Source organism: Salmo salar, chromosome 21 (assembly GCF_965601325.2).
Source record: "Salmo salar chromosome 21, fSalSal1, whole genome shotgun sequence".
Lineage (NCBI taxonomy): Eukaryota > Metazoa > Chordata > Actinopteri > Salmoniformes > Salmonidae > Salmo > Salmo salar.
This window is the reverse complement of record NC_138311.1, coordinates 59,320,004-59,335,863: the sequence shown is the minus strand read 5'-3', so window position 1 is coordinate 59,335,863 and position 15,860 is coordinate 59,320,004. Positions and strand designations below refer to the sequence as shown.

The following is a 15,860-nucleotide window of genomic DNA, read 5'->3' as shown; positions in this document are numbered from 1 at the left end:
GTAATGAGTGTAGGGTTAGATGGTAGGTGGTAATGAGTGTAGGGTTAGATGGTAGATGGTAGGAATATTTGTTGATTTATTCATTTTAAGTTTCAAGCAAAGTGTAAAGGAGTTAAACTCCAGTCTAGTAAGTGGCGCTAATGCAACATTTATTGGATGCCAACCACCGTTAAACCTCCTCGAAGAAGAAGAAGAAGAAGGAGGAAGATGAGGAGAAGGAGGAGGCTATCAGCAAAACGACCACTCCTTCCCATATTGTGCAGTCTTGTTGAGGCGGAGTCATTTCAAAAGGCGGTCAGCCAACACAAGGAAAGTCACCGACAGCACTGCCTGCATCAGCTCCTAACTTGTATTTCAACGAGAATAATTATTATTTGACAGAATTTCTCCAGTCGAGGTTGATCCGTATTCCAGTCGCTGCTGAAATGTCTGATTTAGAGAGACTGAAGATGACGGGCGCTGGGAAAGCTATCGCCTTGTTGACAAGCGGCGGAGATGCACAAGGTACAGGGTGATTAGGGAAACGGACAAACATCTCTCCAGTTATTTATCAACTAGGGCTTCGTTATGTTAGTTGTGTAATCCCTACAGCTCGTCGGTCATATGTTAACTGTTAGTTATTTCACTTTGATCATCATTTTAAACTATTATTTTACGCGAGTTGTTGACATGGGGTTTTGACAGCTGAAAGGAAAAAAACGAAGGGTTTGACAATATTATCCAATAAATGTGTTTTCGTGCATTTTTGAAGAAATGACTCGTTCCATTTATAATGTTGTAAAAGTCATAATATCCTAGTTTTGTGTCCTCACCCATCGATTTAATAGAATCAGTTTGCAAAATGTTTGTGGAAGCGCTACTTTAAACTGAAGGTGCATTTGATTGAGATCACGCTGTACGCCGGGTGGGCGGATATCGTGTTTAGAACCAATATAATGCTGTGAAAAGTGTAAACTCTGGCATTATTTCGCACCGGGCGAACTAGACAAGCGCACCCCTATTAGCGCACTACGTCAGTGAGTGTGTATTGGGCCATACGTGCAGCATGTCAGGTAGGAGAGAGGAGGAGCCATTTATTGCATTCCCGTTGCATGTTTGAGCAGAGATCTTCAAGGTTACAGACCTCAGCCTACTGCAGAACTAGACAGTTGGAGGACCATCCTACTCAGTGAATTTAATACAATTCAAAATCAACGTTTTTTTTTTTTGATACAGTGAAATGCTTTACTTTCTCTAACCAACAGTGCAATTTTTTAAGTTAAAAAAGGTATTAAGTGAACAATAGATAAGTAAAGAAATTAAAACAGCCAAAAAGACAGTGAAAAATAACAGTAGCGAGGCTACATACAGGCACCAGTTAGTCAGGCTGATTGAGGTAGATATGGTTAAAGTGACTATGCATATATGATGAACAGAGAGTAGCAGCAGCGTAAAAGAGGGGGTGGTGGGCGGGACACAATGCAGATAGTCTGGTTAGCCATTTGATTACATATTCAGGAGTCTTATGGCTTTGGGGGGCAAAACCTGTTGAGAAGCCTTTTTGTCCTAGACTTGGCGCTCCGGTACCGCTTGCCATGCGGTAGTAGAGAGAAGAGTATATGACTGAGGTGGCTGGGGTTTTAGACAATTTCTAGGGCCTTCCTCTGACACCACCTGGTGTAGAGGTCCTGGATGTCAGAAAGCTTGGCCCCGATGATGTACTGGGCTGTACGCACTACCCTCTGTAGTGCCTTACGGTCGGAGACCGAGCAGTTGCCATACCAGGCAGTGACGCAACCAGTCAGGATGCTCTCGATGTTGCAGCTGCAGAACCTTTTGAGGATCTCAGGACCCATGCCAAATCTTTTCAGTCTCCTGAGGGGGAATAGGCTTTGTCATGCCCTCTTCACGACTGTCTTGGTGTGCTTGGACCATTCTAGTTTGTTGGTGATGTGGATGCCAAGGAACTTGAAGCTCTCAACCTGCTCCACTACAGCCCCGTCGATTAGAATGGGGGTGTGCTCGGTCCTCTTTTTCCTGTAGACCACAATCATCTCCTTTGTCTTGATCACGTTGAGCGAGAGGTTGTTATTCTGGCACCACCCGGCCAGGTCTCTGACCTCCTCCCTATAGGCTGTCTCCTCGTTGTTGGTGATCAGGCCTACCACTGGTGTGTCGTCTGCAAACTTACATCTAGATGTTCCGCTAGCGGAACACCTGCTCCAATATCCAATGATAGGCGTGGCGCGAATTACAAATTCCTCAAAAATACAAAAACTTCAATTTTTCAAACATATGACTATTTTACAGCATTTTAAAGACAAGACTCTCCTTTATCTAACCACACTGTCCGATTTCAAAAAGGCTTTACAGCGAAAGCAAAACATTAGATTATGTCAGCAGAGTACCCAGCCAGAAATAATCAGACACCCATTTTTCAAGCTAGCATATAATGTCACAAAAAACAAAACCACAGCTAAATGCAGCACTAACCTTTGATCTTCATCAGATGACAACCCTAGGACATTATGTTATACAATACATGCATGTTTTGTTCAATCAAGTTCATATTTATATCAAAAACCAGCTTTTTTACATTAGCATGTGACGTTCAGAACTAGCATACCCCCCGCAAACATCCGGTGAATTTACTAAATTACTCACGATAAACGTTCACAAAAAACATAACAATTATTTTAAGAATTATAGATACAGAACTCCTCTATGCACTCGATATGTCCGATTTTTAAAATAGCTTTTCGGTGAAAGCACATTTTGCAATATTCTCAGTAGATAGCCCAGCCATCACGGCTAGCCATTTAGACACCGACCAAGTTTAGCCCTGATCAAACTCCGATTTACTATTACAAAAGTTTGATTACGTTTGTTGTCTTCGTCAGAATGCACTCCCAGGACTGCTACTTCAATAACAAATGTTGGTTTGGTCCAAAATAATCCATCGTTATATCCAAATAGCGGCGTTTTGTTCGTGCGTTCTAGACACTATCCGAAATGGTAAATCAGGGTTACGAGCAAGGCGCAATTCATGACAAAAGATTTCGAAATATTCCATTACCGTACTTCGAAGCATGTCAACCGCTGTTTAAAATCAATTTTTATGCCAATTTTCTCGTAGAAAAGCGATAATATTCCGACCGGGAATCAGAGTTTCGGTAAATAGAGGGAAAAACAGAAAGACGGGGGCGGCCAGTGCACGCGCCTAAGCCCACTGTCCCCTGATCGGCCACTTTACAAACGCGATAATGTGTTTCAGCCAGGGCTTTGAATTACGTCATTCAGCTTTTTCCCGGGCTCTGAGAGCCCATTGGAGCCGTAGGAAGTGTCACGTAACAGCAGAGATCCCCTGTAATGGATAGAGATAATAAAGAAGGGCAAGAAATGGTCAGACAGGGTACTTCCTGTACAGAATCTTCTCAGGTTTTGGCCTGCCATATGAGTTCTGTTATACTCAGACACCATTCAAACAGTTTTAGAAACTTTGGAGTGTTTTCTATCCAAAGCTAATAATTATATGCATATTCTAGTTTCTGGGCAGGAGTAATAATCAGATTAAATCGGGTACGTTTTTTATCCAGCCGTGAAAATACTGCCCCCTAGCCATAACAGGTTAATGATGGTGTTGGAGTCGTGCCTGGCCGTGCAGTCATGAGTGAACAGGGAGTACAGGAGGGGACTGAGCACGCACCCCTGAGGGGCCCCTGTGTTGAGGATCAGCGTGGCAGATGTGTTGTTACCTACCCTCACCACCTGGGGGCGGCCTGTCAGGAAGTCCAGGATCCAGTTGCAGAGGGAGGTGTTTAGTCCCAGGATCCTTAGCTTAGTGATGAGCTTTGAGGGTACTATGGTGTTGAACGCTGAGCTGTAGTCAATGAATAGCATTCTCACATAGGTGTTCCTTTTGTCCAGGTGGGAAAGGGCAGTGTGGAGTGCAATAGAGATTGCATCATCTGTGGATCTGTTAGGGCGGTATCCAAATTGGAGTGGGTCTAGGGTTTCTGGGATAATGGTGTTTAATGTGACCCATGACCAGCCTTTCAAAGCACTTCATGGCTACGGATGTGAGTGGTACGGGTCTGTAGTCTTTTAGGCAGGTTACCTTAGTGAATAAGTGAAACCTTAAAGTTAGCCTTTTTTTGATAAAACTATACTAAATATGTCAATGTCACCAAATAACTGTTTTGCGTTGAAGGTCTACAGTAGCCTAAACAGCACTTTCTGTAGCTGGAGGACGGCTATTTTCCGTCCTCCTCTGGGTACATTGATTTCAATACAAAACCTAGGAGGCTCATGTTTCTCAACCCCTTCCATAGACTTACACAGTAATCATGACAACTTCCGGAGGACGTCCTCCAACCTATCAGATTTCTTGCAGCATGAACTGACACCCAATCAAAAGATCACAGAATGAATCTAGTACTGAAAGCATAAACTACAGCTAGCTAGCACTGCAGTGTATAAAACATGTAGTCAGAGTGAGAGACAAAAAAATAGTTGAACAGTTTTTAACAAGGAGAAGCAGCAGAGAGAGAACAAGAGAAAGCTAGCTATATTTTTACCAGACCTGGGATTTCGGGGTTTTAAGCCTGAATGATTTTGTCTCCGCTCCGAGTATTCTGCCCTGCTGGGATGGTGTAAAACAAACTAGGCTACACTGCAATACTCCAACATGAGCCCCGGACTGCCCTGCCTTTATAATGCTGCCTAAAACCAGCATTTCTGTAAACGGTGGTACTTTAAAAGCAGAGTCAAAATAGTTTTCCAAATATAATTTTTGATTCGTCCAAAGAAATTATATTTCGGCGCGCGTGGGGCGACTGCTCATTCCCTGAGGGCGAGAGCACAAAGATGAGAAGGACGGAGTGAAACTTTGTTAGCTTGCTATTACTATAGCCCACGATGATGTAATTCAGAGTTATTGACCTCACGGTAAGCCAGATGTAATTCAGAGTTATTGACCTCACGGTAAGCCAGATGTAATTCAGAGTTATTGACCTCACGGTAAGCCAGATGTAATTCAGAGTTATTGACCTCACGGTAAGCCAGATGTAATTCAGAGTTATTGACCTCACGGTAAGCCAGATTCCAGTAATTTACATTTCAACATGTTGACTGAAAAGCTGCACTGAGAGATAATGTCATTGTAAATAAGAATTTGTTCTTAACTGACTTGCGTAGTTAAATAAAAGGTTAATACAATATATAAAAAAATAGACATATAGACATTTTCTATGCGCATGGCCTCATTACTGGCCCAGCGCTCTGACCACTAGGCTACCTGCCACCCCGATATTAAACAATATATGATCAAAGAAATCTATAGTATGACAGATGTATTTTTTTTTATTGCAGTTTGTAATCTGACCCTCTGATATCCAGGAATGAATGCAGCTGTCCGCGCTGTGACCCGGATGGGGATATTTGTTGGAGCCAAGATGTATCTCGTATATGAGGTACTGTTATCCATACGCCATCTATTTTACCCCACACCAGTTTTAAAACATATCTTTCATTACCCTGCGTCTTACAGTCAGTTAGCCTAGTTAGCCTGCGTCTTACGGTTAGTTAGCCTAGTTAGCCTGCGTCTTACGGTTAGTTAGCCTGTGTCTTACAGTTAGTTAGCCTGCGTCTTGCGGTTAGTTAGCCTGCCTGCGTCTTGTGGTTAGTTAGTTAGCCTGTGTCTTGCGGCTAGTTAGCCAGCCTGTGTCTTGCGGCTAGTTAGCCAGCCTGTGTCTTGCGGCTAGTTAGCCAGCCTGTGTCTTGCGGCTAGTTAGCCAGCCTGTGTCTTGCGGCTAGTTAGTTAGCCAGCCTGTGTCTTGCGGCTAGTTAGTTAGCCAGCCTGTGTCTTGCGGCTAGTTAGTTAGCCAGCCTGTGTCTTGCGGCTAGTTAGTTAGCCAGCCTGTGTCTTGCGGCTAGTTAGTTAGCCAGCCTGTGTCTTGCGGCTAGTTAGTTAGCCAGCCTGTGTCTTGCGGCTAGTTAGTTAGCCAGCCTGTGTCTTGCGGCTAGTTAGTTAGCCAGCCTGTGTCTTGCGGCTAGTTAGTTAGCCAGCCTGTGTCTTGCGGCTAGTTAGTTAGCCAGCCTGTGTCTTGCGGCTAGTTAGTTAGCCAGCCTGTGTCTTGCGGCTAGTTAGTTAGCCAGCCTGCGTCTTGCGGCTAGTTAGTTAGCCAGCCTGCGTCTTGCGGCTAGTTAGTTAGCCAGCCTGCGTCTTGCGGCTAGTTAGCCTGCGGCTTGCGGTTAGTTAGCCAGCCTGCGTCTTGCGGTTAGTTAGTTAGCCTGTGTCTTGCGGCTAGTTAGTTAGCCTGCGGCTAGTTAGTTAGCCTGCGGCTAGTTAGTTAGCCTGCGTCTTGCGGCTAGTTAGTTAGCCTGCGTCTTGCGGTCAGTTAGCCAGCCTGCGTCTTGCGGTCAGTTAGCCAGCCTGCGTCTTGCGGTCAGTTAGCCAGCCTGCGTCTTGCGGTCAGTTAGCCAGCCTGCGTCTTGCGGTCAGTTGGTTAGCCAGACTGCTTCTTGCGGTCAGTTAGTTAGCCAGCCTGCGTCTTGCGGTCAGTTAGTTAGCCAGCCTGCGTCTTGCGGTTAGTTAGTTAGCCTAGTTAGCCTGCGTCTTGCGGTTAGTTAGTTAGCCTGTGTCTTGCGGCTAGTTAGCCAGCCTGTGTCTTGCGGCTAGTTAGCCAGCCTGTGTCTTGCGGCTAGTTAGTTAGCCAGCCTGTGTCTTGCGGCTAGTTAGTTAGCCAGCCTGCGTCTTGCGGCTAGTTAGTTAGCCAGCCTGCGTCTTGCGGCTAGTTAGCCTGCGGCTTGCGGTTAGTTAGCCAGCCTGCGTCTTGCGGTTAGTTAGTTAGCCTGTGTCTTGCGGCTAGTTAGTTAGCCTGCAGCTAGTTAGTTAGCCTGCGGCTAGTTAGTTAGCCTGCGTCTTGCGGCTAGTTAGTTAGCCTGCGTCTTGCGGTCAGTTAGCCAGCCTGCGTCTTGCGGTCAGTTAGCCAGCCTGCGTCTTGCGGTCAGTTAGCCAGCCTGCGTCTTGCGGTCAGTTAGCCAGCCTGCGTCTTGCGGTCAGTTGGTTAGCCAGACTGCTTCTTGCGGTCAGTTAGTTAGCCAGCCTGCGTCTTGCGGTCAGTTAGTTAGCCAGCCTGCGTCTTGCGGTTAGTTAGTTAGCCTAGTTAGCCTGCGTCTTGCGGTTAGTTAGTTAGCCTGTGTCTTGCGGCTAGTTAGCCAGCCTGTGTCTTGCGGCTAGTTAGCCAGCCTGTGTCTTGCGGCTAGTTAGTTAGCCAGCCTGTGTCTTGCGGCTAGTTAGTTAGCCAGCCTGTGTCTTGCGGCTAGTTAGTTAGCCAGCCTGTGTCTTGCGGCTAGTTAGTTAGCCAGCCTGTGTCTTGCGGCTAGTTAGTTAGCCAGCCTGTGTCTTGCGGCTAGTTAGTTAGCCAGCCTGTGTCTTGCGGCTAGTTAGTTAGCCAGCCTGTGTCTTGCGGCTAGTTAGTTAGCCAGCCTGTGTCTTGCGGCTAGTTAGTTAGCCAGCCTGTGTCTTGCGGCTAGTTAGTTAGCCAGCCTGTGTCTTGCGGCTAGTTAGTTAGCCAGCCTGTGTCTTGCGGCTAGTTAGTTAGCCAGCCTGTGTCTTGCGGCTAGTTAGTTAGCCAGCCTGCGTCTTGCGGCTAGTTAGTTAGCCAGCCTGCGTCTTGCGGCTAGTTAGTTAGCCAGCGGCTTGCGGTTAGTTAGCCAGCCTGCGTCTTGCGGTTAGTTAGTTAGCCTGCGTCTTGCGGCTAGTTAGTTAGCCTGCGGCTAGTTAGTTAGCCTGCGGCTAGTTAGTTAGCCTGCGTCTTGCGGCTAGTTAGTTAGCCTGCGTCTTGCGGCTAGTTAGTTAGCCTGCGTCTTGCGGTCAGTTAGCCAGCCTGCGTCTTGCGGTCAGTTAGCCAGCCTGCGTCTTGCGGTCAGTTAGCCAGCCTGCGTCTTGCGGTCAGTTGGTTAGCCAGACTGCTTCTTGCGGTCAGTTAGTTAGCCAGCCTGCGTCTTGCGGTCAGTTAGTTAGCCTAGTTAGCCTGCGTCTTGCGGTCAGTTAGTTAGCCTAGTTAGCCTGCGTCTTGCGGTTAGTTAGTTAGCCTAGTTAGCCTGCGTCTTGCGATCAGTTAGCCAGCCTGCGTCTTGCGGTCAGTTAGCCAGCCTGCGTCTTGCGGTCAGTTAGCCAGCCTGCGTCTTGCGGTTAGTTAGTTAGCCTGCGTCTTGCGGTTAGTTAGCCAGCCTGCGTCTTGCGGTTAGTTAGCCAGCCTGCGTCTTGCGGTTAGCCAGCCTGTGTCTTGCGGCTAGTTAGTTAGCCTGCGTCTTACATGTCCGAAGCTTCTTTGTTTCCTTCAACTGACATTATCAGTAATATGACAATAGGATGTTCTGCTCCGTCATGACCAGTATTGATCTGATTGCAAGATGTGATTTGATGATTTTTTTTTCTCTCAGGGCTACCAGGGTCTGGTGGATGGAGGGGACAACATCAAGCTGGCCCACTGGCAGAGTGTCACCAACATCATACAGCAGGTAATAGTGACCTATAGTAGCTAATGCACTCTGAAAGAGAAGTCTAAACTCTACTGGTGCCAGGAGTCATGATCAGAGCCATTTACATGGGATGATCAAAAGAGCGGGACCAAAAATCGGCTCTGGCATTTCTACCACCATTTTCTTCCTTGAGCACCATTATTATCCAGATCATTAGAATTGTTCTAAAATAAAAAAGTAAACAATACCCAATAGGAAGAAAAATAATTCCCGCCCATCTGGCATTTGTCTGAAATGCCAGATTGTCTTTATTTTTTTTTTAATTTAACTTTTATTTAACCAGGAAAAACCCATTGAGGTTAAAAACCTATTTTTCGAGGACGACCTGGCAAGGAGGCAAAACGGGGGAATAGCAGCGTGTCCAGTACACCCCTGGCTTGAGCTTTGATGGTGAGGGAAGGAGAAATATTTGAAGTGATCACCAACTGTGTCGGCGGATCAACATGATGAACTGTGTCTCTTTCTCTGATCCTCATGACACGTCTCTTCAGCATCTGGTTTGATTGAACTATTTCTCTCCAAAAACAGTGAGGTCCAGAAGTATTGGGACTGTAAACACGTGTCTAGTTTTCATGCGAGTAAAGTCGTACCGTATAAATACAAAAATCACGAAAGCTGTGATAATTTGTTTATTCGACATGGTGGGATCTTTTTGAGTCAGTAAAAAGACAGTGGAAAATCTTTTTTTTTTTTTTGTATAAATTGTATAAATGCTGACAGGTCATTAGGTCATTTGACATGGTGGGATCTCTTTGTGTCAGTAAAATTAATAATGCGAGAAATGGATGGAAATCCTTTATGTGTAAATATTGATATAATAACCAGTTTATGGAAGGTAACTTGGAGTCAGGTGAGGATCTGTTGTGTGGTCCCCCCCCACTACGACGCTGGGAAACCATGCAGTCTATTAGACTACAGATGAAATAACTGATGAACTTCACAGGGTGGTGATAGTACGCGGTGATGAACTTCCCAGGGTGGTGATAGTACGCGGTGATGAACTTCACAGGGTGGTGATAGTACGCGGTGATGAACTTCACAGGGTGGTGATAGTACGCGGTGATGAACTTCCCAGGGTGGTGATAGTACGCGGTGATGAACTTCCCAGGGTGGTGATAGTACGCGGTGATGAACTTCACAGGGTGGTGATAGTACGCGGTGATGAACTTCACAGGGTGGTGATAGTACGCGGTGATGAACTTCCCAGGGTGGTGATAGTACGCGGTGATGAACTTCACAGGGTGGTGATAGTACGCGGTGATGAACTTCACAGGGTGGTGATAGTACGCGGTGATGAACTTCACAGGGTGGGGATAGTACGCGGTGATGAACTTCACAGGGTGGTGATAGTACGCGGTGATGAACTTCCCAGGGTGGTGATAGTACGCGGTGATGAACTTCACAGGGTGGTGATAGTACGCGGTGATGAACTTCACAGGGTGGGGATAGTGCGCGGTGATGAACTTCACAGGGTGGTGAAAGCGCACGGGGATGAACTTCACAGGGTGGTGAAAGCGCACGGGGATGAACTTCACAGGGTGGTGAAAGCGCACGGGGATGAACTTCACAGGGTGGTGAAAGTACACGGTGATGGGCTTGATGCTCCTTTCCAATAAATATCAAGGGTCTTATTCTGGTGACATGATGAAATGTACACTGGACACCAGTACCAAGTCGATTTGCAGGGGTACAAGGTAGTTGAGCGAGATATGTACACATACACTGAGTGTACGAAACATTAGGAACACCTTCCTAATATTGAGTAATATATTCGTCAGGACATGGACTCTACAAGGTGTCGAAAGCGTTCCACAGGGATGCTGGCCCATGTTGACTCCAATGCTTCCCACAGTTGTGTCAAATTGGCTGGAGGTCCTTTGGGTGGTGGACCATTGTTGATACACACTGGAAACTGTCCAGCAGCGTTGCCGGTCTAGACACACTCAAAACGGTGCGCCTGGCCCCTACTACCATACCCTGTTCAAAGACACAAATCTTTCGTCTTGCCTATTCACCCTCTGAATGGCACACACATACACAATCCATGTCTCAAGGCTTAAAAATCCTTCTATAACCTGTCTCCTCCCCTTCATCTACACTGATTTGAAATGGATTTAACAAGTGACATCAATAAGGGATCATAGCTGTCACCTGGATTCACCTGGTCAGTCTGTCATGGAAAGGCAGGTGTTCCTAATGTAGGTTGGGATAAAGTGACTAGACAACAGGATAGATAATAGACAGTAACAGCTGCATATGTGATGAGTCAAAGAGATAGTCAATGCAGATAGTCCAGGTAGCTATTGGTTAAATCAAATGTATTTGTCACATGCGCCGAATACGACAGGTATTTGGTATTTTATTAGTATCCCCATTAGTTCCTGCCAAGGCAGCAGCTACTTTTCCTGGGGTTTATTATGGATCCCCATTAGTTCCTGCCAAGGCAGCAGCTACTCTTCCTGGGGTTTATTATGGATCCCCATTAGTTCCTGCCAAGGCAGCAGCTACTCTTCCTGGGGTTTATTATGGATCCCCATTAGTTCCTGCCAAGGCAGCAGCTACTCTTCCTGGGGTTTATTATGGATCCCCATTAGTTCCTGCCAAGGCAGCAGCTACTCTTCCTGGGGTTTATTATGGATCCCCATTAGTTCCTGCCAAGGCAGCAGCTACTCTTCCTGGGGTTTATTATGGATCCCCATTAGTTCCTGCCAAGGCAGCAGCTACTTTTCCTGGGGTTTATTATGGATCCCCATTAGTTCCTGCCAAGGCAGCAGCTACTCTTCCTGGGGTTTATTATGGATCCCCATTAGTTCCTGCCAAGGCAGCAGCTACTCTTCCTGGGGTTTATTATGGATCCCCATTAGTTCCTGCCAAGGCAGCAGCTACTCTTCCTGGGGTTTATTATGGATCCCCATTAGTTCCTGCCAAGGCAGCAGCTACTCTTCCTGGGGTTTATTATGGATCCCCATTATTTCCTGCCAAGGCAGCAGCTACTCTTCCTGGGGTTTATTATGGATCCCCATTAGTTCCTGCCAAGGCAGCAGCTACTCTTCCTGGGGTTTGTTATGGATCCCCATTAGTTCCTGCCAAGGCAGCAGCTACTCTTCCTGGGGTCCACATGAAATATAAAACATGATACAGAACATTAATAGACAAGAACAGTTCAAGGACAGAACTAAAAAAAGGCACAGGTAGCCTACATATCAATACATAGACACAAACTATCCAGGTCAAATAGGGGAGAGGCGTTGTGCTGTGAGGTGTTGCTTTATCTGTTTTCTGAAACCAGGTTTGCTGTTTATTTGAGCAATATGAGACGGAAGGAAGTTCCATGCAGAATTGGCTCTATATAATACTGTACGCTTTCTTGAATTTGTTCTGGATTTGGGGACTGTGGGGGGAGGGGGGACCTGGTGGTATGTCTGGTGGGGTAAAGTGTGTACGTCAGAGCTGTGTGTAAGTTGACTATGTAAACCATTTGGGATTTTCAACAGAATGTTTCTTATAAAAAGAAGTGATGCAGTTAGTCTCTCCTCAACTCTTATCCAAGAAAGACTGGCGTAGTATTTATATCAGCCCTCTGATTACAATGAAGAGCAAAACGTGCCGCTCTGTTCTGGACCAGCTGCAGCTTGACTAGGTCTTTCCTTGCAGCACTGGACCACACGACTGGACAATAATCAAGATTAGACAAAACTAGAGTCTGCAGGACTTGCTTTGTGTCAAAAAAGCAGAGCATCTCTTTACTATGAACAGACCTCTCCCCAGACCTCTCCCCATTGAATCTATATGTTTTGACCATGACAGTTTACAATCTAAGGTAACGCCAAGTAATTTAGTCTCCTCAACTTGTTCAACAGCCACACCATTTATTACCAGATTCAGCTGAGGTCTAGAACTTAAGGAATGATTTGTACCAAATACATAGCTCTTAGTTTTAGAGATGTTCAGGACCAGTTTATTACTGGCCACCCATTTCAAAACAGACTGCAACTCTTTAAGGGTTTCAGTGACTTCATTAGCTTTGGTTGCTGATGCGTATATGCTTGAATCATCAGCATAAATGGACACACATGCTTTGTTTAATGCCAGTGAGTAGAGGGCCTAGAGAGCTGCCCTGCGGTACACCACACTTTACATGTTTGACATTAGAGACGCTTCCATTAAAGAAAACCCTTTGAGTTCTATCTGATAGATAACTCTGAATCCACTATATGGCAGAGGTTGAAAAGCCATAACACATACTTTACGTTTTTCACAACAACAGGTTATGGTCAATGATATCAAAGGCTGCACTGAAATCTAACAGTACAGCTCCCGCAATCTTCTTATTATCAAATTCTTTCAACCAATCATCAGTCATTTGTGTCAGTGCAGTACATGTTGAGTGCCCTTCTCTATAAGCATGCTGAAAGTCTGTTGTTCATTTGTTTACAGAGAAATAGCATTGTATTTGGTCAAACACCATTTTTTTGCTAAGAGCTGGCAGCAAGCTGATCGGTCTGCTGTTAGAACCAGTAAAGGCTGCTTTACCACTCTTGGCTTCCCTCCAGGCCTGAGAACTAGTGATGCACCGATATGACATTTTTTGGGGCCGATATCCGATGTTTTCCTTGCCAAAAAGATACAAATAGTGTTATTTGACGTGTCAAGTAAGCTTGTTGACCAACCTATTGAACTGGGTAAGTCAGTTAAGAACAAATTCTTATTTACAATGACGGCCTAGGAATACTGGGTTAACTGCCTTGTTCAGAGGCAGAACAACATTTTTTTTTCACTTGTCAGCTCGGGGATTCGATCTAACAACCTTTCAGTTACTGGCCCAACGCTCTAACCACTAGGCTACCTGCTGGTTACTGGCCCAACGCTCTAACCACTAGGCTACCTGCTGGTTACTGGCCCAACGCTCTAACCACTAGGCTACCTGCTGGTTACTGGCCCAACGCTCTAACCACTAGGCTACCTGCTGGTTACTGGCCCAACGCTCTAACCACTAGGCTACCTGCTGGTTACTGGCCCAACGCTCTAACCACTAGGCTACCTGCTGGTTACTGGCCCAACGCTCTAACCACTAGGCTACCTGCTGGTTACTGGCCCAACGCTCTAACCACTAGGCTACCTGCTGGTTACTGGCCCAACGCTCTAACCACTAGGCTACCTGCTGGTTACTGGCCCAACGCTCTAACCACTAGGCTACCTGCTGGTTACTGGCCCAACGCTCTAACCACTAGGCTACCTGCTGGTTACTGGCCCAACGCTCTAACCACTAGGCTACCTGCTGGTTACTGGCCCAACGCTCTAACCACTAGGCTACCTGCTGGTTACTGGCCCAACGCTCTAACCACTAGGCTACCTGCTGGTTACTGGCCCAACGCTCTAACCACTAGGCTACCTGCTGGTTACTGGCCGAACGCTCTAACCACTAGGCTACCTGCTGGTTACTAGTCCAACGCTCTAACCACTAGGCTACCTGCCTCCTCTAACCACTAGGCTACGCTGCTGGTCCAACGCTCTAACCACTAGGCTACGCTGCTGGTCCAACGCTCTAACCACTAGGCTACCTGCTGGTCCAACGCTCTAACCACTAGGCTACCTGCTCTAACCACTAGGCTACCTGCTCTAACCACTAGGCTACCTGCTGGTCCAACGCTCTAACCACTAGGCTACCTGCTGGTCCAACGCTCTAACCACTAGGCTACCTGCTGGTCCAACGCTCTAACCACTACGTCTGCTATGATGCTGGTAAAGTTGTCTCGCGCACCTACAGTGCTGGTCATAAAAATAAAGCTAGCTAGCTCATGGATACAAACAATGTTCTTCCCCAAAAACATAGCAAAACGACGATCTGTTTCAGTAGCTATAGTTAGCTAGTTGACTATCTAGCTAGGTCTCTTCATCTAAAATAAACCTAATTTATAAGACAGTTCTTATTTGATTAATGGTGGTCGGACCCATCTATGTGAAGCTAGCCACAATACGGATTAGCCACAATACGGATTAGCCACAATACGGATTAGCCACAATAGTGGACTTTGCAGTTAGCCTTCAGAATAAAAGGATGTCATTGACAGTGATGCAAATGAATAAAAATAGTCGAATTATGCCATCCTTTAATAGAGTATGCTAAACGAGGTTGGAATGTTATAGAAAATCAACAAAAGACAATTTGACAAATCTGTTGAAATCATAATGGATGTATTATACTTTAGAATTGAATCGAGGCCATCCTTATTACACTGTACAGCCTTACCTATGGGTTATTCCACTGTACAGCCTTACCTATGGGTTATTCCACTGTACAGCCTTACCTATGGGTTATTCCACTGTACAGCCTTACCTATGGGTTATTTCACTGTACAGCCTTACCTATGGGTTATTCCACTGTACAGCCTTACCTATGGGTTATTTCACTGTACAGCCTTACCTATGGGTTATTTCACTGTACAGCCTTACCTATGGGTTATTTCACTGTACAGCCTTACCTATGGGTTATTTCACTGTACAGCCTTACCTATGGGTTATTCCACTGTACAGCCTTACCTATGGGTTATTTCCCTGACCAGCCTTACCTATGGGTTATTTCCCTGTACAGCCTTACCTATGGGTTATTTCACTGTACAGCCTTACCTATGGGTTATTCCACTGTACAGCCTTACCTATGGGTTATTTCACTGTACAGCCTTACCTATGGGTTATTTCACTGTACAGCCTTACCTATGGGTTATTCCACTGTACAGCCTTACCTATGGGTTATTCCACTGTACAGCCTTACCTATGGGTTATTCCACTGTACAGCCTTACCTATGGGTTATTCCACTGTACAGCCTTACCTATGGGTTATTCCACTGTACAGCCTTACCTATGGGTTATTCCACTGTACAGCCTTACCTATGGGTTATTCCACTGTACAGCCTTACCTATGGGTTATTTCACTGTACAGCCTTACCTATGGGTTATTTCACTGTACAGCCTTACCTATGGGTTATGGATCAATAACATGGGGTATCAGTCTACTCAGTGACACCCAGAGAACATTAGCATTGTAGCTCTTGTTGCGGGACTCTGAAACAACCGTGAATTGAGCCACATTTATTGTCAACCTGTGTGTATTGAACGACTATTCCCAAGGAAAAACAATACTGTGTGGATGTTTTGGAGTCTGAAAACTCTGAGGAGGACGTTGGGGAAAGAATTATCTTGGGTATTGAGTAGACTGATACCCCATTTCATTGATCCCCAATCCTTAGGTAAAACTGTACAGTGCAATATGAATATCAATACACACAATAGGCTGACTGGGGAGGTGATTTCACCCAGTCACAGTCCCGCGATAA

At 45.9% G+C, this 15,860-nt stretch overlaps 1 protein-coding gene across 1 annotated transcript in view; it reads left to right on the top strand.

The window, feature by feature from the left end:
- The first annotated feature begins 216 nt into the window (after nt 1–216).
- The window catches only part of LOC106582566 (ATP-dependent 6-phosphofructokinase, liver type), a 53,555-nt gene continuing 37,911 nt past the window's right edge, over nt 217–15,860 (top strand). Inside the window, exons 1-3 of the mRNA XM_082967273.1 lie at nt 217–504; nt 5,377–5,450; nt 8,428–8,505. Coding sequence (XP_082823399.1) covers nt 426–504; nt 5,377–5,450; nt 8,428–8,505 — 231 coding nt within the window. The 5' untranslated portion in view covers nt 217–425. The remainder of the gene's footprint in view (nt 505–5,376; nt 5,451–8,427; nt 8,506–15,860) is intronic.